Source organism: Bison bison, unplaced genomic scaffold (assembly GCF_000754665.1).
Source record: "Bison bison bison isolate TAMUID 2011002044 unplaced genomic scaffold, Bison_UMD1.0 scf7180017864474, whole genome shotgun sequence".
NCBI classification, from domain to species: Eukaryota; Metazoa; Chordata; class Mammalia; order Artiodactyla; family Bovidae; genus Bison; species Bison bison.
In genome coordinates this window covers 2,064,906-2,089,011 of record NW_011495035.1, presented here as the reverse complement: position 1 = coordinate 2,089,011, position 24,106 = coordinate 2,064,906, and the positions used below count along the sequence as shown (strand labels likewise).

The window sequence follows — 24,106 nt, the reverse complement described above, 5'->3', positions numbered from 1 at the left end:
GGGAGACGAATAAAGCCCCAGGCCAGAATGGGCAAGCCGATGGAGGGGCACCCCGGCAGGTTTGGGAGTTTCAGCCTCTGCTGCATTACTTTGCTGGTTAAGTAGTGAGTGGGGTTTGGGTTAGGACGCGCAGCCGACTGAGGAATTGCCACGGGGTGCTCCCATCTGAACGGTCTCTGAATGTAGCAAACTCAACTGTCAGAACTGCCTGAAGGACGGTCAGTGGAAAGGAGACTTTCTTGTGCCCCCGCCCCCACCCCCAAGTGTCGTGATGGGGAGGAGGGGACCTTTAGGAAGTGGGTGGTAAAGTTTTAGAGCAAAGTACATATAGACTCTTCCTCTTTGGGATTAACTCCTTCAAGGCCTGCTGATGCAGAGTAAAATATCTATTAATTTTATATTCTTGTCCACACAGATCAAATGCTCTAATCAAGCCAATTTAAAAATGCAAATCACCTAATTTCCATAGATTCCAGCATTCTGAAAGTGACACATTTGGGGGAAAAATTAAGCCTGATAACAGGAAATGTGAATCATACTATCAATGACTAATCTGCTTAAGAAAAAAATAAGTTACATTTATTTTATTAAGAAGTCAGTGTTAAAAAGAACTTTTTTTTTTTTACTTTAAATCGAGTGAGGTTTTTATTTTAGTAGCGACCTTTTATTGCTTTTTGTTGTTCATTTGTTTGTAATAGATTTTCCAAAAGGAATGTGCAGTCAAAGGTGGTTTATGTGGTGAAGTGTTCAAGCTAGCATGTCATTGTCAGAAACCTCAAACATGATCACATTAGGATTCTAGTTTAGGATCTGTGCTGTTACTGTCGTTTAAAAGAATACAAGGCTTTCTTGAATGTTAAGACTCCTCCTGAAATGAACCGAATGAAGGCAGAAGCGCATTCTCCTAATTGATGCCCTTCACTTACATTGAAAAAAGGTCTGCTTCCATTTTACTTGATTCTTTGTAGCTGCCTGACACATTTCAGTGAAAAGTGTGTAAAAATGAAACCAAAATACAGACTGCCTACCCAGAGACACTGGCTGACTTATTCTAGGATGTGATAGAGCCAAACTGAAAACGGATTGGGCTGACACTTGATAATCAAAGTTGATTTATTGTTCATTAGTACTGCATTAGCCCTTTCAGGCAAGACAGTTATTTGTGTAGTGGCCTGTCAAGAGCAAGACTACCAGCACCTGTCATTTCTAAGGCATGAGATAAGCAACCAGATATTAAGATGATGCAAATAAAAATATGTTGGACTAGGTAAAGGGCCACGTGATCATAATTTTTTTTTTTTTTTTTTAAGAAAAAAATTGGTCAATGCCAATCTGTAAGAAGTCTGTTAAATGTGTGTGTGTGTGTATTACCCTTAAGGAGTACTTACAGAATGAAAGTAATGGCCTTTATGCTCTCTCATTTGCCCCGAGAACTTTCTTTTCTAACCATATATGCAGTTCATTTGATAAAAAGTTGGTCAGTTAAGGAAATGAGGAGCCTAACATGCCAATTCTTTAATCTGAGTAATTCATGGAAGGTAGATTTCCCATTTGTGTTGTGTTTTTAAATATATTTCATTAAATGAAACTCTCCTAAGCATGGACTGATTTTATGAAGATGTGATGACATCATAGCTAAGCTATGATAATGTCGGATAATAATGTCAAGTGCATTTTCTGTAACATGTTTCACTCTCGATTTTTTTTTTCCTTCCTTCTCTGGAAGGGAATGATCTCATGACATACACAATAGAAAACAACCTAAGTGTCAAAAGAAAATAAAATTAGTGAACTTTTGTCTGCAGCCATAGAAACACAGATTAACTCATATTTTTCCGGAGAACAGAATGGAAACATTCTGCATCAAGCTATAGAGTGTATTGTCTTCTCTGAATTTTCATTTGACAGGGATTTTAGAGGCTGTGATCTTAATTAAATCTCAACTAGCTGAAGTAATGCATCTAAAGGCATGCAGTGTTGCGTAACCTTGCTCAGTTGGTAAACCATAAATCATCAGAAAGCTTATGATAGGAATGGTTGGCTTGAATTTTTTTGTTGTTTGCAGTCAGATGTACCTTAAAAACAAAACCCTGACCATCACTACCGTGTCTTTGCACGTTGTCAGGAGCTGTCACTTGAAAGATAAACTCTTTCATGACACTGACCAGTTCTGCAACTTTTCAGCCAACCTCCACACAATTGCAAGGTACAGTGAAATTAAAATCCAGATTAATTAAAAGCAATGAAATTCCAGCTTTATTTTGGCTAACGTGGCAGAAGTGTGTTGCAGCTACAGTGCTTCTAAGACAGTCAGGAAATGGTAGTGTGACCAGCGTCTAAGCCAGAACTAAAATGTTAATAAAATTTGAATTGGCAAAAAAGAAGATTGAAGAAATTTATTCTGTGATTTAGTTGCAGATGAACACCACTAAAGAGAAATGGATAGCTATCCTCTTAGGAATTGGACAAATAGAGTAGTCAGAATCCACTTCAGGTAGTTCTGTGACTGAGTGTGGTTTACAAGCAGGAGTATTAGGCAGCAACAGTTGACCAGAAAAGGTTCGAGTAAATAAATGCATAATGCCTGTGTATGTGTCTGTTATGTGTTAAAATGCATATGAATTTGATGACAAGGAATTAGAGTAATTTAATAGCTATTAGATAGTCTCGATCTTACAGATTCTCCTAGTGATTGTAAATACTTGGTTATTTACTTTTAGTGCCTTTTAAACAGATTTCTTTTTCTTTTTTTTTTTTTTTACTGCTGTGTATGCTGTGGTAGAAGCAGCCATCTACACGTAAAAATTGAGAAAGCTATCGAGTGATACATTGATCCTATACATCTTTGTACAAAATATATCAGACTTGGAGTTATGCTGCTGATACTCTGTAGCTCTCTGGGGGCAGAGAAGGAATGGACTTTGTGTATAGCTACATGCCTAGATTTGGGGATAAATTTGAATTTGTTGCTCTTTGGTGAAAGATTTCTGTTCTTGGCAGCAGCATGATGTTTCTGGACATTGGTTTGAGTCATTTCTAAGTGTGCAGTACTTTTTCCCCCTCCTCATAAATGGCTTTCTATATTCACCTTTATTTACTCTTTTTAAAAAGAGAAAACTCAGTTACCTCTTAGCTGAACAGTCCTCTGCAGGTTGTGGGAACTTGAATTATCTGGGAAGACCTGAACTGGGCCTCGACTTGAGGATTGTAGGAGTAATCTCTGAGTCTTTCTTCCAACCTGGCAGCTTTTGAAGAGAAATTAATTTAGAATGAGAGAAATAAATATTGAATACATGCACTGTGCCTCCTTTTCCAATCTGGTTGAAAGCAGCTAATCAATGAAGTTGCAGGCTAAATGTTAGGGTGCACTTTTGGGGGGATACCTTGGTATCATGTTTTAATTTTTAAGCTTTATCTGGCCTTTAAATCTGAAACATCATTGTTCAAATAACTGAGAACAAGGTAAATCAACAACATCAAAAAGGTCGGCTTCTGTGATTTCTCAAGGGCTTGTTATTTTGTACTTCCCAATTCTATTTGATGTCTTGACAAAACAAGATGACACAGGGGAGAATACATTAAATTTTGATTTTTTTCATCTAACCTGTTACAGTTGTGGCAGCTTAATTTCTTTTACTTTGTCCTGAAGATGGTTTTTTGTACAATTACTCTAATTGTCACACCACTTCATGAGGGTGGGTCTGGCTTTCCCATTTGCCTTGATTTTTACTAGGCGTTTTTGAACATGTTTTGTCCTTTATCTCATAAGGAGCTTTGGGTTGGGCTCTGTCTTCATTAGAAATAAATCAGTGAATGGTGAGATTGTCAGAGAAGCAACTGATGTTTTCTCATTAGAATCTAATTTGCACCCTTTAGTTTAATTGTTATGGATAACGTGTTGGAAATTGGCATGGGAAACTACATAATTTGAGAAACAGAAGTTGTAATTCTGAAGGAAAAAAAAAAGTGATTGCACCCTCAGTCAGGTCTTAAAAACTTTGTAATGATCTAATTTTGGCCTACCTGTATGTTCAAATTCAACTAAAATCCCCCCCTCCATCTCAGTAAATAATAAAAAATAAAAATGTAGTTAAGCACCTCTATTATATTTCCAGTGCTGGTTAAAATGTGAAGACCTGTCCATTTAATTCTTAGTTGTAGAAAATGTGTGATGTGCAAAAGATCAACATTTAATTTTTCTTCATCTAACAGTATCTGTTGATCTACAACCATGTCTCCAAGTTGTCTTTCCTTATTCTAATCCTCTGTGTGTGTCAAATAAGATGGATACAGTTGCCCTCCCTTGCACTATTTTTGAATAATGCTTCAATATAATGGAGCTTATTTAGCCAAGGCCTCTTCCTTTTTTCTTCACGACTGTGGCTAGAATGTTTTCTGAGGTGCCTTCTTGGAATAGTTCTCTCTCCTCCTCTTTGCAGTCCTAAAAGACCATTTTCGTTGTTGTTAAGATAAACTATCATAGCAGGTTTGATCCATGTGCACTAAATTGTTTTCTATCCCTCTGTCAAGAGAAAGAGACTGAACAAGGAAAGAGGAGCTTTTTTCTGGATTTAAATAATAATATTAATAATAATAATAATAGTTGACAGGTTGAAAAGATCAGGGCTTATTGGATGATTATTTTCATGTATAGCTTCCATTGTTTCCTGTATTTAACGGTCGCTAATGGGGGAAGCGATTTAATTCATGTAAACTTTACATTTTTATGCGAATGAAGCTGATATTTATTAGAGCTAAAACAATTACACTGGCACTCAGAGAGTAACCTTATGTGCGTGGGGAAATGGGAGAGAGCAGTGGAGGTCCCATGAATGCCTGTGCTGTAAACAAATATGAATCTATACCACTTTTTACAATTTAGAGACAAAAGAAGAGCTCAGAGAACGTTGCTTATTAGGCTTAGAGATTGCTTATTAGGCTTGATAACCTGAAATAACACCTGATTGGCAGTCAAGTCTTGGCCATACAGTTCTTCTTGAAAGAAGGATAGCCCTTTTTGATAGAATGTAATAAACAAAATGATAAAAAATGAAATGCTAATTGCATTTTAAAGAGGTCTTTTTTCCCCTAAAATTTTAATAGGTGGTTGTATTGTTACTGAGAGAACAGTTATGCTAATGACTGACTACTTAGATGATTTTGCATTAATATAATAACCATTACCTGCCTTAATGCTTTGTACAGTATTGTGGCAAAATAGCAAAGCCTAAAAGAGTTATACAAAAAGCAGAATTCTATAATGAAACAGAATTATACTTTACACATGAATAGCATGCTTTTTAAAAAATTTTTTGAAGACTGAAATATTATGTCAGAAACATATTTTCTTTCCAGTATGATATGGCTGCCTCACATGCTATCTGTGGCTTTTGGGGGATTTTGTGTGTGTGTTTTCCTCCTTCTTTCTAAATACCATGGGGAATAGATAGAAGCTTTCTAACTTTTTTGTTTGGTGATATATCAGTTGTATCCACTGGGTTATTAATTATGAACACTGGTCTCTCTTGGAGGGGGGCTTGCTATTTCTTTCCTTTCACACAGGCTAGCTTCTGTATGAACATATCAAATTTGACATAGGTTTTTTTGTTTTTTTGTTTTCACATGGGGAGCCATTTTCTTTGGTTCTGCTTTGATGTTGTGGAACATTCTAATGTAATTCATTTGCTCTTACTTGATGAACCAAGTAACACTGCCTAACCTGGTCAGTTATCATCCAGGTAGAGCCTTAGATCTAGAAAGGACTTCAGTTCCTTGGGACATCCATGAAGTGAATAACCAGAGATGAACAACAGTTTCTAAATTATTAATCCAGAGAAATGGAAATACAACAATACTTTAAATGTGTTTATCTTTACATTTACATTATTTGTACCCATAGCAGTTACGAGAATATGCTCATGTCCAAGATCTCTGTGTATTTATACCTGGCAGCATTTACTTAGAGTTAACACTGAGTATAAACTAAAGAGAAAGAAAAAAAAAAAGGATGACATGTTATTTTCAGTATTTATATTGTGTCATCTCCCCTCCCACCCAATTCCTCCTATTGTCTCTGGGATTAGAAATAAAGTATTGTTTCTGTGGGTGTTCTTATTTATTTGTTTGCTTTTTACACTATCCCCTTCCCCCTCACCTACCTTTCCCCATTGAGGATGCAGGGGAAAAATAAGCCAGATTATTTCAGTGGTCTTCTAGTGTTCAGCTGCTTTATAAAGCCGTTTGGAAGTAAAAGAAAACTGCATCAGGGAGAATTTACACAGCAGTGGATGGGCTTTGACCATCCACTTGTTGTGCCGAGAACGAGGGTGGGAAGGCAGCGCAGGCGCGCACCACAGTGCCCCGATGGCCGGCACAGCCGTTGGGCTGCCATGCTCGCAGGTTTGTGCGCACCTGGGGTGGGCCACACCCGCTTGCCATCAGTCAGCAGTGTATCAAGCAATTTTTTTTTTAATTCCTGACTTCCTCTTGAAACTCAACTAAAGAGTGTTAACTGTGTGTGTGTGTGTGTGTGTGTGTGTTTTAAATTCAGTTTTGTATGCTAGCATTCTTTAAATGTCTGCCAGAAGTTTAATTTGAATTTCTGATCCCTGAAGGCAGCTAGACGGAATCATTCTCGTTCTTCATAAATTGCCTTCTATGATTCATTGTTAACTCATAAAACATACTCATTTCTATATACTCAAAGAGTTAAGGTAGTTACAGTATCGGGGATACTTTTTTTTTTTTTGCATTACATTTAAACTGTCATTTGAGAAAGAAATCAAGAATGAGCTTGAACTCCTAGTTAAGGCATGAGCCCTGTAGCACACAAACCTCAGAAATTAATGTTTTTATCTCAAGGAGGGTAAGGTAGATGCATGGAATTGGTGGGGGGGAGTTTAGTTTTGACTGAATACTCTGAAAGAGGAGCTCATAAATACTAGAGCGCTGTAGTTAAAAACTCACATGACTGTTTTAAATACTATTGATTTAAACCAGTGGCTAGATTTTATGAATCAAAGTGTAATTTCAAATCCTTGGCCATATTTCTCAATGCTGAAGCACTCTCTCTTGTGTGCCTTTAGCTGCTTTCCAGACATTCAACACAGGATTAAATGATAGTAGTTACAGTGATCAATAGGTTAAGACCAGTACAATCACTCTTGCCGCTAATGACCTCAGTAGTAATGGGCAATAAAGTGTGGGCTGTAATAGCCTCTCGCTGGTACTGCATGCCCTTTGATTCCCAGTATTAGTAGGGACTAGCTACGTGAAAAAGTTGGACATCGAGAGCTAAAGCAGTGAATATGTAGGCTATAATTCTTAACTATTTAAAGCCTCACATTGTGTTCAGATTTCTTCTTCTTTTCCTTTTCCACCCCACAATGGTTTCTGGTTCGTTTGGCTATGTTTGTGAAAGCTTTCCATAACTGATTTTCATGACATGTTGGAGGAGAAACTTTGGGGAAAATCTCAGTTTCATTACGTTTATAAATGAAGCTCGAGCCCACTCTGGAAGCTCAGCGTTAACTGGTGTGAAAATGTGGTTTCAGATGTAAAAGCAGAGCTGAGGCCGTCAGGATCTGATAGCCCACTTCTGCTCATTCAGAGACCTGTCACCAGGCTGGAGGATTACTCAGGCTTCTCGCCCCTTTCCCTCCTTTGGCTGTCTGCTGCTTTAAGCGTTTGATTGTTCGTCACCACCTCCATGGAGATGTCCACGGGGGAAAAAGAAGGGGAGACTCAAGATCATTTTACTGTTCTGTAACATGACTATGGATATTGAATAAAAACTCTGGGGAAAGGAGATTTAAACTGTTGACTGTATATGGGGATTTAAAAATTATCTGTGGGCATAAGTCCTTTTTTAAACTTTTAGATCTGTTTTGTTGAAGCATAATTTACATATGATAAAGTGTATTTGTTTTAAGTAGACAGTTGGAAGGATTTTGGCAATTGTATCCACCTCTGTGACCACCAAACCAACCAGGATAGCTGACTCTTCTCTCACGCCCAAAAGTTCTCTGGTGCCCATTTCTAACATAGGGTTTCCACAGTCACTTTAAAAATTGTGAGCACGAGACTGTCTATGGTGGTTTCTGTTAGAATACTGTTAATTTCTCGTGCATCACCAGCTTAGATCTTACACCACCCTGTTCCTGTCTATTTTCCTGTTCATCACCATCAGAAATTTGGCTCAAGAATATTTATTTTGTATATCATCCAAGAAATGCAGGGCGAAAAAAAGAAACCTTAAACATGGTTCTTTTGTTTGCTTAATCAAACCTCCCTGTGTGATGATGCAACTCTCAAGGAAAAGTAAACTCCCATCGTGATATGTTGGCTTTTGCTGCTCAAAAGATAGTGATTGGCACCCAATACAGATTGAAGCATTCGGAAAGTTTCTCCTGTATGAAGACGGAGTCAACTAATTGGAACTAATTTCTAGATGGTTAGATGTTTGGATAGTGTCTTCTTGGTGTTTGTCCTAGATTAAATGCAAGTTCACTGTTCTCATCATTGGTGATATTTCGTGCGGCGGAGTATCTTTTTAAAAGGATAATTTATCCATTCATATACATCTGTCCCTGTTTGCATATAAAAATATTCAGACATGCCCATCTGTTTTAAATTACAGTGTATCTACATCTACACTTAAAAGGCCACTGCAGTAGGAAGAATTTGATGATGACCTTCCAGACTTGGGCTAATGAAAATTTTCAAATGTTCCAGCTAGTGTTTTCCAAACGATGAGAGACTTGCATGTAAACATCCCCCAACACAAAACATGCCCACAACAACAGTGGAGGCTGTTCACTGTATATGCATCTGACCTTCAGGAACCATTTTTAGTTCATCAAAATTAGTGATGCTGAGAAATCGGGACATCAGTGCATAATGACTGTGAAATTAGGAATGAGAGCTCGCTATGCAAATGACAGGACAAATCATGTGAAAAAGTCAAGATAAACTGCATATTAAGACATTATGTTATATAAAATTAATACTGCATTTCTCCCTTTTGCTTACTGCTCCCCTGAAAGATTTTTTTAATTCTTTTATCTTCTGATCAGCTATTGTCTGCCGGATTTTTTTTTTTTTAAGTGGCACACAGGCAAAGTGCAAAACATGTTATTATTACCTTTTATTGTAATACATGAGATGACAGCAGATCCTTTTTAACAAAGTATATCCTTTACTGCTTCTAGCTTCTTGCTGTCACATGTTTGATTAGAAACCAAAGAAAAGTAAGATGCTTAAATATTACTGTTCAAAGACATACAGGTTTTGTCTTTTCTTTCATTTTTTTTCCCCCTTTCCTTATCTTTTTATGGGGGGGGGGGATAATTTTTCATGAAATAGTCTTCTTGTATTACGGGGCCTGACAAAATGGTTCTCATGTAGTCTGCAAATTAAACACAAGTGCAGTGATTATTTTGAATAGCTAAATTACATTCTAGAAAGCTTGCAGAATTCATAGCATTGTCATTAGGTATCCGCTTGAATACAATTTGTGTAACCTTGGCCAAGACAGCCTGTCATTTTAATGTCAGTGTTTTATCTGAACAAGACATCATCCTTTCAGATACAGTGTGCAGGTTTCTTGCAGAGATGCCCGTGCAGAAACGTGTTAACAGTTGCAAATATGAAATGCTATCAAGTTCATCACTGTAGCTGTTTGCCACTGAAATGTCATGGAAAGCGGCTTTTATACTATGAAAGAATTGAGACATCTGTGTGCTGGGTGAACAGGGAAGGGTACAAGGCATCATAGAAAGGGTCTGTGTTGCAGTTCGCAAGGTGCACCCAAGGTTCAGTTGTCCACAGGACTCGGTGTTCATGCACTGTTCTCAAAATAACTGTCCGCAGAGGACTGATTGTATTGGCTCCAGCTGGGAAAATATTGGTTCCCGTTAAACTTCTTCCCTATAATTCAAGTTGGTGTTAACTTCCTGTATCTCACTATGACCAAAAACTCATTAAGCAACTGACGTCACACCAACCTTAGCTCCGGGTAGCTTATGTTAAGCTTTTACTCCTTGTTTGCTTACCAACTCTCAGGAACACTTGTCAGTGGCTGCAAGGTTTTGTTTTATGTTTCTTTATTTGAAATCCACTACTTGATTGATTAGAGTTCGTGGCTGCATCCCCTTTGGACAGAGGAATCGCATATGGGAAATGGGTCAGTCCTCTAAGCAGGCTGAAGACAGTCTGTCACTGAACGTGGAAGGCTGAGTGCTGTGGGTGTGCGATTTCCTGGCTTCCTATTTATCCTTCGTTAACGTTCTAGGTTCCCGTGTCAGTGGCTATGATGACACCTCAAGTTATCACTCCCCAGCAGATGCAGCAGATTCTCCAGCAGCAAGTGCTGAGCCCTCAGCAGCTCCAGGTTCTCCTCCAGCAGCAGCAGGCCCTCATGCTTCAACAGGTAATGGTCCCTCCTCCTTCCCCAGCATCCCATGCCTCCAGGGCCCCACCCCTCCATTCATACTTGCCCTCACCTGAGCAGCTCTTTTGCCCATCGAAGCAGTAAGCAGAGCGAGGCACGTGGGGTGGGATGTACATTGGTCCCTGGGTGATCAACTGCTTTTGCATCCCTGAAAGAGAGGGACCCTGCCAAAGCCGTGAGGGTTTGGGCCGGGAGAGTACCCGATGGACTGAGATTAGGGCTGTAATTGGACTTGGTAGAAGTAAGATCTTTTCGGCTTAGGGGGCTTTGCGCTCTTTTATTTGGTAAGCCCAGAGGCTTCTAAATGGTGTGAATCAAAGCAAAACGAGAGCACGTCAGGAGCAGGTTTAAATGTGACAGCTCTCAAAGTCCCCATTTCAACTCAGAAGCGAACAGAACTTTTCAACATCAGGAAACATCTTGGAGTTTGTTAACGGTCAGGTGCACAGTTGGTTTTACCCCTTTTGTGTCTGCTGATGCTGAAGTAAACTTCTGGCTGCCATGGTGCCATGGGGACCTCATAGTCTGCTTTGATGGACCCCTGAACCAGATAGAGGGGATTCGGGACCATAGCGATGGGAGCTGCTGAGGCAAGGTGGTGGGGACTGGATGCAGAGGAAACTGGCCACACGGTGATGTCCACACGGAACAGCCCCCAGCACCGCCCGAGCCTGACACTGAGTGAGATGCACAATCTGCAGTAGAGATTCACCAGACTCCCTCAGCAAGGGCGCTTTAGCTTTGTTGTACAATCAAAGGTCATTCCTTGCCTTCTTTTAATTAGTTTGTGTAGAAAAATGGTATGTTTTTCATCAGTTCATTTTGGAGATTACTTTTCAAACAATAATGCCAAGAAGAGTCAGCATGCACTGAAATTTATTGTCGAGTTTCAAACTAAAGGTCAGGCCATTACAGATAAAAGGATGCTATTTTTCAAATCACAGTTTGTGTATGGCACCGAAAGGGACAGTGGCTTGGCAGTGCCCTCTGTTACTTACCGTCCTCTTTTTCCTTTGTAGCAGCAGCTTCAAGAGTTTTATAAAAAACAACAGGAACAGTTGCAGCTTCAACTTTTACAACAACATGCTGGAAAACAGCCTAAAGAGGTACCGACAATACATATTTTACTTTCAAACCACAGATCCCAGAGGACTATCTCATGGCTATTAAACTGTCATTCATCTTTTAAATGATTGCACAACTGAGCTGACTCTATCGGTTCTCAGCTTTCAGACTGAGAGTTATTGTCCTGTTTTCTTTCAGATTTTTCTGGGTTCTGTTCACTGGCTGCCACGTATTTTTGAACACTGCTACAGGTGTACCTCGTATGGGCGCTGGGAAGAGGAGGCTGGGCCGAACCTTTAGGGTGACTTTTGCAAACGCACCGCTGAGCTGAGATTTAGCTGGGGGAGGTGAAGTGCTCCCAGTGAAATTTTACCTGGGTGTGCACTTGATATTTTTTCTCCCAGCTCCAAGAGCTTGGGTGTTGGTGATGGCTTTTGCCTTCAGAAAAAGAATCCCTTATGCCAAAAGTTAGAGCAGGGTTCAGAACACCCCATCTTTGTTGAACAACTTCTTCCAAGTTGCATGGTTCATAATTGCTAATGGCAGGCTTGGATTATTTGTGTCTTCCTGAGAAGAACTTGTGTATTGCGATATCTTCTGTGTATGCAGGCCTTTGTAAGTGGGCATGGTGATCACGTGTGCCTACTGCCCAGTTAGGTAACAGGATTCTCTCAACAGAAGGGAAGACCTTCCCAGGCAGGGTTTCTGTCCTACCTTCTATGCGACTCAGTGTGGCTGAGGCTTGGTCAGATGAGGGAGTATCTCTGGGCATGTGTGTGTTATCGTGACATCTCTCTTCCCGTTTCAAAGTTATCCAATGTCACTTATCTCTGCATGTTTTCACGGTGGACTGAAATTCTTTGCATTTGAGTATTCTCCTCGGAATGACAATGTAGATCTTGGTAAACAGCTCGCAGTCCCGCTGAACAGCTTCTTTGCTGGCCTGCAGCAGGCAGCCCCTGCCTTCAGCTTAGAAGGAGTCCTGCCAGGTGACTCTGTCCCTGGCCGTCTCAGGAGCACGGGTGCCTGGAAACGCCTGTTTTCGCACGTTGGGAATGACCCAGCCATTCTCACTGTGCTGGTTCCTCGCTCTGCACAAACTGGGTACATTTTCCTTGCTGTGCCAAGGGTTCACCCTGGAGTCCTGGTTAGCAGCCTGGATGGAAACCCCTGCAGAGTAGGGGCAGTTTGGGGCTGAAGGGGAGGAGGTGTTTTAATGAAACTGCTGACACAACCTTAAGTACGGTGCCGCGCTACCGGGTGCTGCTATAATAAAAAAGGAAACAGATTAAAAAGTGTCTAAAATGTAAATCTAAAGGACTAACAGTAATTAAAATGGAAATGGCACAGGGAGGGAAGGCATGTAATTGTGAGATATCACTGTGCAGAAGGCTCTCAGCTTTGTTTTGCTGGCTGTTTTTCTAATTCAGTAGGGCTTACTCATCAGTGGCAGTTCAATGCGCGTTAATGACTCTGGGATTGCAGGCATCACTCTGGACAAAGAAATGATTATTGTGCGGTCAAAAGAAGTTCAAAGACAAGAAGGGAATTTCAGTTTTTTCCTTAGAGATCCACATTCAAGAGCATATAAATTAAGCCAAATGTTAAAAACCACAGTCTGAAAGCTGACTTCAAAGTCACAACTCTCTAATTAATGAACTGCGAGCTTCAGTTTGGACAAGTTGTGGTTTGATGCGCCCATAAATCAACATGACAGGCCTGTTTCACAGTCTCAGACAGTGCTTGTCACGGAGTCACATCAGATGTAAACACAGCAGAAAAAAGAAGGGATATGAAGGAGGTGCAATTGATCAACAGAATTGGTAAAAACCCACTTTTGAAGCACATTATGCATGATCACAGGAAATGGTTACAGCCTCAAGAGGTTTCCCCTTCTGCTGTTGCTTTTTTGAATCAGATTTCTAACAGCCTTCAAAAGGGAGAATAAGAATTATGGAGTTTCTCCCCTGTGGCTCGCAGGCAATAACCCCCTGTTGTTATTTTGTGCTTCTTTCTTTTCAAAGGCATCAAAATTTAGTTTTTTAAAGATCTTTAACTCTATATTTGAAGACAAACAAAAAAGGGCCGCACTGTCATTCTTATCAGTTACCAGGGATTGTGTTTTTCCTTTCTGTTGCCACTTCTTATTAACCTCTTACTTGGTCTGTTAGACATAGTTTGGAATGCACGTCTGCATGCTGGGAGAACATGAAAGTTCAGATGAGCTCAGAGGGCAGATAAAGAAATGCAAAGGCGAAAGTTACACAGCAGAAGGAAGGATAAAAGTTAACTCGCCCAAATTGCTGCCTTCAGAAAGGGAAGGGGCATCTCGGGTGCACAGACACGCTGGTGGTGTTGGAATTTGGGAGGGGGGTGGGGGAGAAAAGGGGGCCACTCTGTCTGAACCAGGGGACGGTGGTTACGTGACAGAGGTAGTGTTCAGCGTCTCCAGGACACTGGGTATGTTGCGGTCACACTTCACCATCCATTTTGATGGTAAAGGTTGTGTTGCCTTCACATCCTGAGGGGTGAGCGGGCCCAGACCTACAGCATGTCCCCTTGGATTCTACTGGTGTGTTCACAGTACCACTGAATGTCACCAGGTCCTGTCGTAACAATGACCAGGCTATCTTTATGTCCCTCAGGTAAGGGGGGAGCCTCCTGAAAGTACTATGCTGGTGGTGGTCCTTTTGTGCTACCATGAAGTAGAGTCACATGGTAGTAATTTCATGATGTGGACTGCTGGTTAGGATTTTAACAAGGTTTGAACTTGGATGTTGACAGATGGAACAAGTGTATTAATTTACTGAATCCCCAGTCATTAGTGGCTCATAATTTTGAATCGTCAGCCACCCTCTCCCCGCCTTTTCCCTCTTTTGATCACCTCTGCAGTAAGATACTTGATCCTGGGCCAGAACAACATACTTTAGCCTCTTTTTTTCCTAAAGTTGCCTCAAGTTGTTGAGTTCAGACCTGAGACCTTCTTGGGAAGATGGGCACTCTGTAGCCCCATACAGCTAGTTCTTAAGTGACGGCTCATTACTATTTGACAGGACGGGTGTGGAAAAGCGAAGGCAGAGTTAATTTTAAGTCAGGCCACAAAAAAAGATCCCATCCTGTGCGGGCGAGGTAGGCTAAGTTGATTGTTTTAAAAGGGCCGTTTGTCCTGGGTAGTTATGACAGTTTATGTTAGGCGGTAGGGAGGAGCCGAAGAAAGGAAAACAGACCTTTGACTGCAGAGCTAGGGAGGGGATCCGAAATGCAAGGTTTATCAGGGCATTTTAGCATTTTAACACCGACTACTGACCTGTCCAGGGGACTGCGCGGAGACCTTTTTTGTATGCATTCAATTGTGAGAAGTAAACAAACGGCTCGTATCCTGTGTTTGGTAACTGGGTGGGGAGCACAGTTTGGCAACCAGTGTTGCTTTTAAATTCTTTCTTTGGACAATGGGCCTTGTATACTTTTATATCCTGGCTTTTCAAACACGGACAGCTCTCAGGAGCTTTTCCTAGGGATGGCCACAGAGACAACAGAGTAGCCATCAGTCATTTTATATAAATACAGAATTTCTAAACATTTCATTTACAGTTGGACAGGAAACACCCTCCGCAGACCCCGGCACCCCCGCCCCATGACTTTCTACTTCAGCAGGAGCTGAATCCCTCATCTTTTATTGCACCCATGTTGTTTTTTCTTCTCTTCCTCCCCTCCCCCACCTTTTGTAAACGCGTCATGAATTAATATCTGTTGAAGAAGTGAAAAAATCATTTTGACATGAATATAACTATCATTGGGTTTTACATTAATGTGATAACTTGGGAAGGGGTGAAAACAATTGGATCATTTTATGCATGCTGTTCTTCAAATGAAAACACTGGCTTTTCATTTAAATTTATTTAAATTTTTGTTGTTAGTGGTATAGAATTTGTTTTTTGGAGTGAAACTCAATTAACTTTCTCAGTGGCATGGTAGTAAGTCTGAAATTGGTTGCTAATATGAGAATGATGGTTTTTACTGTAAAATAAACTACATGGAGACCAAAAGGAAACCACTATTTTTCTCCTCCTTTGAACTTTGCATCAGAAGGTCTTGGTATATATGCCATTTTATGGATGTATCAGATCAAGGTCATGTGTTAGGTTAAGTGAATGCAGTTGTTTGTGAAGTGTAGTTAGGAGAGGCTCTGAAAGGGTTATGTAGTCCTCTTGGTTGGGAATGTCTCTCTCATGTTTTGAATAATACTCAGAATCAGGAAAACAAATCTTGTGGCTTTTCTTAAAGAACCTTTTTCCTTTCTTTTTCCTTTCTGGTTCCAGAACTCCCTTCCCCAAGAAGGGTTAATTTTTCTTTCATAATTGTTAGCCATAATGTGGCTAAGACCTCCACCTCGATTTGATTCCTCACAGATTAAGGATATTAGATAATTTCCTTCTATTTATTGTAATACTGCACTGTATTATCTTTCTATCACTCAGATAATTACTGAGGAAATCTACATTAATTTTTTTGGCTGGAGCAAGGCCTGCTAAACACAGGAATGATGTATTGATGTTTTACACAACAAAAGTTTTCCTCCTGTCATTGTCCAATCAACAGAAAGATATTTATCATATCGCAGAGCCCCTTCTTTTCAAGAACAAAGCAGGTAGGGAAGCACGACCAGCCAGCAGACCTTGGGGTTTCTGAAACTCAAGCCAAGTGAAGGCATCTGCAGCTTAAAGTGTCCTTCATATTAAGCACTCACAGCTGAGTGCGATGTTGTTTGCTAAATTATGAATGTGTGTAATTAAAATCTAGTGGCTGTTTCTATGAAAGATTTACAATGTTATTTCATCGTTTGTCATGGCTAATTAACAATATTAGATGAAGTTTTTCTTCTTCAAAGGTCTGATTTTTTCTCATTTATTTATGTCAGAAGTGATAAACAGAGTAGTTAAAAGCTTCTCCCTGTGCAGGCGGGACAGAGGCAGCTTGCTCCTTCACACCTCAGGGTTCAGGGTTCAAATCCCTGTAGACCTCGAGTGGTGAAACCTGACTTCTCGTGTGCCTCATTACAGGTTTCAGAGTCTAGAAGTCCACGTTCTGCCTGCAAAAACTCAGGCCTTTCCAACCACAGGAGAAACTGCCTTGACTGGCAAATTGTCTTTCTGTGGGAGCCGGCAGGAGAAAGGGCCTCCACCCCCCGCCTCCTCGTTTCTCTTCAGAGGTGCTCTGCTTTGTCCCCTTGAAGGCGGCCTTGAGCCGGAGCCTTCCACGAAGCTCTGGTGACCACTCTCAGTCCTGGCTGATGACAGGGTATTTGAAGACCACTATCTATTTCACCTTCCCTGGGCAGTGGCCATCTCATTCTTTTTTTTCCCTGCCTGATTTCTTTCAGCAACAGCAGGTGGCTACCCAGCAGTTGGCTTTCCAGCAGCAACTTTTACAGATGCAGCAGTTACAGCAGCAACACCTCCTGTCTTTGCAGCGCCAGGGCCTTCTAACCATCCAGCCAGGGCAGCCCGCCCTTCCCCTCCAACCTCTCACTCAAGGTAAGCGTTGATGATGCAGAAGGCATTGGTCTCTCAAGACCTGGGGCAGTGATGGGGGTGGAGGGGAGTGGGGTCTCCTTCCAGCTCATCATGAAGGAGATTGTTTAAAACACGCAGTTGTGCACTTAGAGGCAAAACCAGCTCAGGTAACAGTGATGGACCCTTCCAGAAGCCAGAGGGCTTGTGAGTGCCAAGATGACAACATAGGGCGGTCTGCAGACTTCACCAGTGTCACAGGATCAAAATGTTGCAGGAGAGGAGGCAGTACTGCTCTGTCTTAATGGAGCATTTTAATCAGATCTTCTTACATTTTCGGTTTGGAATCAAAAATACATTTTCTTGAAGGCTTTCGTTAGTCATTTTAAGATACATTGGATACATTGTACATCCTGTAACTTGCTCTGTTTTAAATCGTAGTAATGCCTTTGAAATGTCTCTTTTTAACATCTAGGGAGGAATTCAGGTAAACAATTGTGATTCATCTCTTGCTGTTACAGAAACCAAGGGGGTTTTCTGTTGGAATCTCTCTCTTTTGCATTCACTTGATTGTTGGTTTTTGAGCAAGTTGATTCTACTACACCTATTAGAACAGGTAACTTGTCCATCTCCAGCTCATTTTTGAGAATTGGAGCTCTTCGAAAAGGAGTGAGATTTCATGGATTTAGAAATTTCTTTGGAAAAGCCATTGACATGTTCTTTCAATGGATGTTGCCCGTCAGACAGAAATGAGTACTTTTGCTGTTCCTAGGACATCCCTCTGGGTTGCAGCAACTCTAACTTTCACGTGGGTAATGTGATACACAAATGAATCATTCAGAACCAGCCAGAAGGAAAGGAAGGAGGGAAGGAAAGAAGAAAGTCATGCTGTGTTTTGAAATACAGTTCCTCTGTCCTTACGTGGTACAGTGGATTTCATTTGCCTCTTCACGGCCCATGGTGGACTCGGGTGTATGTGTATGTGTGCCTTCAAGACTGGCAGCTAAAACCTTTGGTGTCTTGGAACTATGAAGACAGTTCATAATATGAAAACTCTTTCTCCCCTCATGGTGCTGAAGGCATGGCCATGTGTTCAGTAACTTTTGGTGTCAGGTGGAGCCAGTGAGGCATGTCTGCCTTGAGTCTCTTGAGTCAACCACAACCAACTTGTGTCCCTCCTGAGGTTCTTTGGGTTTTCTTTATGTCTTAATGCTGAGACCAGGACATTTTCCTCCTTTAACTTCCCTCTCACCTCCCCTCCTCCTCCTGCTATTACTGCTTATCCACGCAATATATAATCAATATCGCCATTGCTGTCAAAATAGAAGATTTGGTAACTGAGCAATGCCAGGGCGGGGGTCGGGCGGGGAAGACACATGGGCTAATGCACTTTTGTACTTGCAAAATGTTATAACGTGCATTAATTACATCTTCGTATTTATTGTTGGCAACACCGCCGGCTGGCTGACACACCCACTGGACTCCGCTTCTACCTCGCTCGTCTTTTCCTACCGCTCCTATACTATTAAGTGTGCTCACTCAGGTTCATTGTTACAGTCCATCAGTTAAGCTGTCCAAAAGAGGGCAATTGGGCAGTGACAAGACAAGCTCACATGTAATGTGAAAGAAATGAATGTGGTGATGCATGAAGTGTAATCTCTGCAGTAACATATCAGAGACACCGGTAGGTAATTCACTAGTCATGGCATTGATTGATATGCTTAGCAGTCGGCTCTAACGCTTTAGCCCCCGCAACATTAAGAAGATGCATATTTATAGTCTAAGGGGGTGTCTTTATGTGTGCCCAAAATGCATAAACGCAAATATAAACATTTCTCCTAGTGAAGTGAACCACCCGTGTCATAGCCATCTCTCTTGGAATCAAAAGGCTGGTTTTGTGTCCCCTAACCCCTTGCCCAAAGTGGCTGGAGAATTCAGTCATGTTGGACTACAACACAGTTTTTTTGTTTTTTTTTTTTTTATCAGAGAGATGATGACTTAAAACTGATGTCATTATGAGGTTTAAATCAACTTTCTGCTTGCTTGAACATGGTCACCTGGGTATGGAAGTACAAGGACAAAAAAAGGTTGATCAACTCTGTTTGTCTTAGAGCCAGTGATACCTGGGATTGTAAAATTGAGTTCCGTGAACGGTAATCTGTCAACTGTCCCCGCAACATACATTTTTTAAACCTGTGTCTGCACTTCTTTTATAATGAAGGGGCCAGTTGTCCTGGAAAAAGACATGTAGGCAGGCACAGGGTCTGTGTGTTGAAAATGCTAGTAACGCTCACTTCAGGATGTACTCACCATGATTCTTTTACATCCCTGCACAGTCTTGGCTAAGTTGCCTTAAACGTGCATGTAAATATCACAGTATTGGAACAGACAGAGTAATATTTTGAAGACTCTTTTTTTTCCCCTGGAGGTTTTAGGTTATGAAACGAAAGGACCTTTTTTTTTTTTTTTTTTTGTAAAATGTTTTTAGGGCTGTTGGAGGGCCTTCTCCCTGTTTTGTATTATTAGCATGTCTATTTTTCCCCTGATGGCTTTAATCATATCATCTTCCTTAGCACCTGTAATTCCATAAAGAAATATACTTTTAATATCATTCTGAGTTTTTAATTTTTTTAAATATAAACTACTGTTGGAAGAAAATTGCATGTCTGCTGATGTACCTGTTAATGGATTTGTTTAACTTGGGACTATTATTCCTACCTACCATTTTGGAAAAAATGCATGCTTTCTGGACATTTGATGTCCCCTTAGTCTGATGAGTGACTAGCTTACCTTTTATCTGTCTTAATTCTATCGTGAGATCTCGGTTGTCAAATAACAGCATCCTTTGGTAGATACTATTCACTGAAATAACAGTTTAACATCACTAACAAGGTGTAACATTGATGGAAGAGACCGATTTGACTGCCTTTCTGTGAGTGTTATGCGAGTGTTCTTCACCGTAATTATCACATTGAAATTTGACCCAGAAGGATACCTCGTTGTCAGTCAGTGAGTTACTATTTTATTTACCATTTCTCCCTGTGGACGAAGAAACTGATTTGCTAGCCCATTGGACTAGAAGGAGAGGAGAGAGACATTAATGTGCATTGTGGGCCTAATAAGTATAACAGGGCATTTCTCTTTGTCTTTATTTGCTGGATAAACAGCTTAGTTTTGAAACAGCTTCCAAGTGCTGCTTCTATCAGAGGGAAAGTGTTAACACAGTGGTTAGAAACCCACCTCCTATGCACCTTGACCCAGAAATCAATTAGTTTGAATTGAAAAACTAGGCGGCTTGTTCTTTTTGTGTGTATTTACTCCCCAGAAAGTAAAACTGGATGTTGACTTGTAGGGCTTTATGTCAGTGTGCCATCATCCACAGACAAGCCTATTCACTATTGTTTCAATTGAATAAACAGTGATCTGAGGGTCAGCCATCTTCCCAGGTAATTGCTGGTGTGCAGACATCAGTGGCAGCCTGTTAGCTACCAACCCACCCTGCACATCACCTCACTAGGTGTTGGAAAAAAATAGCTGAGATGCAGCAGAACTGGACACAGGATTGTGTGGTGACCTTTCCCTTTGTTTAATTTGCCTCCGAGGTTTAATTTCAGGGGACAAGTAATAATTGAATATGCCTAATAACTAAATGCTCATTTGGGACAAAATCCATCAAAATATAATTGGCATTTGATTTTTATGAAGGAAGAAGAAAACTGACTTGGCTGTCGACGCATTCGAAGAATATCTGACCACTTAATGTATCATTTGAGGCCTCTTTTATAATATATATTAATTGCAGAGACTCAAGCGTTTGAACATTTTCTTGGAGAACCGTTAGGAGAGACCAACTGTTTTTGTTAACGCTCCTCTCAGAAAGGCGGGGAAGGTTATTGGTCTGCTGTGCAATAATTTACTCCTCTTTGATATGCAAACGATCCACGGTGAATATAAAAAAATCCTATCAGACTCATTTCACAGTTCTTAACCACTCGGATTCTCTGGAGTCCATCGCCTCATTAGACCAGTGCTCTCCAATGCTAGCATAATTAAAATCTTTAACAGTTTAGCAAAGTAAAGATGTTTGGCTGATCACGTTGAGATGATTATCTATCCATTGTATTCTAAATGACAAAAATAAATTAAATTTAGACCTTGGCATTTTTTATTATGTGTTTCAAATGAATATAATGCACACAGCCTTCTTTTTAAATTCAGTACCTTAGGTTTGGTCAGAAACGTGCCTGTTTCAGTTCCTGCTATATAGTTAGAAAATGGCAGGCTTGCTAGGAGAGCTCGGTTCCAGTTCATTGAGACAATGAACTGAGATCCAGACGTCCAGTTCTAATGTGCATTGCCTTGTGATGTCAGGGGTGGTGATTTCTTCCAAGTTGTCCTCCTAGGTGGTGGTTGTCAGTTGCCATTCAGACTATGTTTCTTCTGTGCGTGTATGTACTGGAATATGCCTTGAGGTCAGATTTGGAAATCCTGGGCTGTAGAGGCATGCTGCCAGCATAAAGGCTTCGTGCCCACAATAGTGAGATTGACATACTGATTGAATCTCTTCTTGGGAGGAAAAAAACAAGGTGACTCTTCCTGCCCAAGACTCACATCCATTGTGACCCCCTTAAAGAGCAAGAGAACTTTACTGCTCCAAGTTTCTTTCACGTTTTCATTTCATTCTGCAATGGTTCATTAGCATGGATCTAAGAAATGACAGTAATAATAGTGTTACTTGTATAAAAATGTATACAGTTTTTCAGTAGACACATCCATCAATTAAGCATGTGGTACAAGAAACCAAAATTAATGAGGAAGATAGGTGTGTTAATGAAATAATCATAGTATAATCAATTTGACTGTTAAAAGTTGAAAAGCATTTCAGGAAGACGATATGGATTCATAATTTATGTCTAAAAGTGATTAATAAAAACTATATTTAATAACAAAGCTATTTGTCATCATTTAAGACTTAAGCACAAAAATTATTCATTTTGTGGTTCATGTTGTCATAATAGTAGAGTTGAACAAATTTATTTTGAGCCCTTCTTTGTGTCTAAAAATACAGTAACATCTATCTACATTTTTTTTAACCCCAGCGGTCTAGAAACAACAGTTTGGATGGAGGCATACAGTCTTTGCGAAAAATAGCTGTGTTCTGAATCCTTTTCATGGGATTCTTTTATGTGTGATGAGGGCACTTCAGGTGGAGGACCCATTCCTTCCTACCGTATTTGCCTTAGTTGAGAGGGAAGGAAAAAAAACCTGCATGCACCAAAAAACCCCTAACACTAGGCTTTGTTTACTGACTCTTTGATTTAATTACTGTTTGAAGAGGACGGAATTAGCTGTTAATTGATTTAATTATCCAATTTGTTTGTTTCAGGCATGATTCCAACAGAACTGCAGCAGCTCTGGAAAGAAGTGACAAGTGCTCATACGACAGAAGAAACCACGGGCAACAATCACAGCAGTTTGGATCTGACCACGACATGTGTCTCTTCCTCTGCACCTTCCAAGACCTCCTTAATAATGAACCCACATGCCTCTACCAATGGACAGCTGTCAGTCCACACTCCCAAAAGGGAAAGGTAGGAACGCAAATCTGAGATGTGTCCGAAGCTGGCTGTAAGGCGGAGGGGTGGGTGGCCTCTCCTCGCCGTATCTATCTCGGTGATCCCTAATTGGATCCATGTGACTGGAGTGTGCGTATAATTACTTAAGAATGTATTCAGTGTGGTGTGGGTGTGAAGCATCTAATTATTGTCACCTTTTCAACGTGGAATTAGCACTTACATAGATGGAACCTGAGCTTAGGAACCCAGGCAGTCTTTCGATCTCTCTTTTGGATGAGGTGGGCTTCCAGGCCTCCTCTTTCTGCCATGTGTCCACTGCATACAAGGTGCTTTCCTTGTCTTCACGTGCTTTCTAAGGAAATAGCAGTGTCTACTGTAGGCTGTGTTGAATTACAGTTTGAGCAAAGATAAAATGTACACTACTCTGCAGTTCCCTCCCTGAAGGCGGGGGGCCCATCTGTTTCACCGTTGTGTCCCCAAAGCGTTCAGGTTGGTTTTTTTTTTTTTTCCTCAATAGACTGTCAGTGAAGGTTTGCAGGATGGACTGATGGAATGGGTCCACATATACGCACACACAGGCATACAGAACCACTTTATCCAGGTCATGGTCTATATGGTAGCATTGACTCAATTTCCGTATTCCTGTTTGGAAGTTAACACTTTATATTTTTAAATTGCCCTGAGCTTCACTTGGATGTTAGTTGAAGCTGAGGTATTTTGAGAGATCCAAAATACATCATGTGAACAGACAGTGCTAATAAAAGGAAGCTGTGAATCCATATTATTATACCTTAGCACCCAGAAACAATACTACTATTCAGTGCTTTTTCAAAATAGAAAATACATATATAAAACTTTTTTTTTTTGATGTATTTTTAACCTGTTTCCTATGTAGCTCGTATGCAGAGTGTCCACGTACAGAAGAAAAGAAACCCTAAAAGTCATAGGTGATAGCAAATGTCATTTCCATTCAGAAAAACCAAATTTTTTTTTTTTTATAAAGGGACCAAGTGAAAGATTTTTTAATTATCTTCTTCACTTAAGCAAGTACACATATAATCTCATATATTTCTTAAAATGTTGAACATGAAGCCCACTGATTTAATTAGATATATATCTTTATACCAGCAGTGCTTGATCCATTTAGAGCTTAATAATCACAGAAAATAGTACCTGAATATTTATGTATATGTTGGTGTGTGTGTATCATGTTCAAACCCAAACACCATGAGAGGTTTCTGGAGATGAAATTATATATGTTTTAGCCAAAGCTTGCAGCTGTCCTTCTAACATCACTTTGGAGTTTCTGTGGCAGACACAGCAGAACTAAAAGCTGCTTTTAACTTACTGGTTTAGAGGAGCTTGAAAAATAGAATGGTTGACAGTAAAAATTAGTTTGGAAACATTGGACCAAATGTGACTTTTTTTGTTTCCAGTGAGGATAGGTTTGTATGTCTGGAGACCAGTCTTAGCTCTTGCTGTATAAGGTCTTAGAATGCTTTGTA

General features: G+C 40.4%; 1 protein-coding gene across 3 annotated transcripts in view; it reads left to right on the top strand.

The window, feature by feature from the left end:
- The window catches only part of FOXP1 (forkhead box P1), a 738,073-nt gene that overhangs the window by 631,759 nt on the left and 82,208 nt on the right, over positions 1 to 24,106 (top strand). For all 3 annotated transcript variants that reach the window (XM_010861997.1, XM_010861996.1, XM_010861998.1), the window contains 4 exons: positions 10,292 to 10,429; positions 11,470 to 11,556; positions 16,896 to 17,049; positions 22,412 to 22,616. In XM_010861997.1, the coding sequence (XP_010860299.1) occupies positions 10,292 to 10,429; positions 11,470 to 11,556; positions 16,896 to 17,049; positions 22,412 to 22,616 (584 nt within the window). The remainder of the gene's footprint in view (positions 1 to 10,291; positions 10,430 to 11,469; positions 11,557 to 16,895; positions 17,050 to 22,411; positions 22,617 to 24,106) is intronic.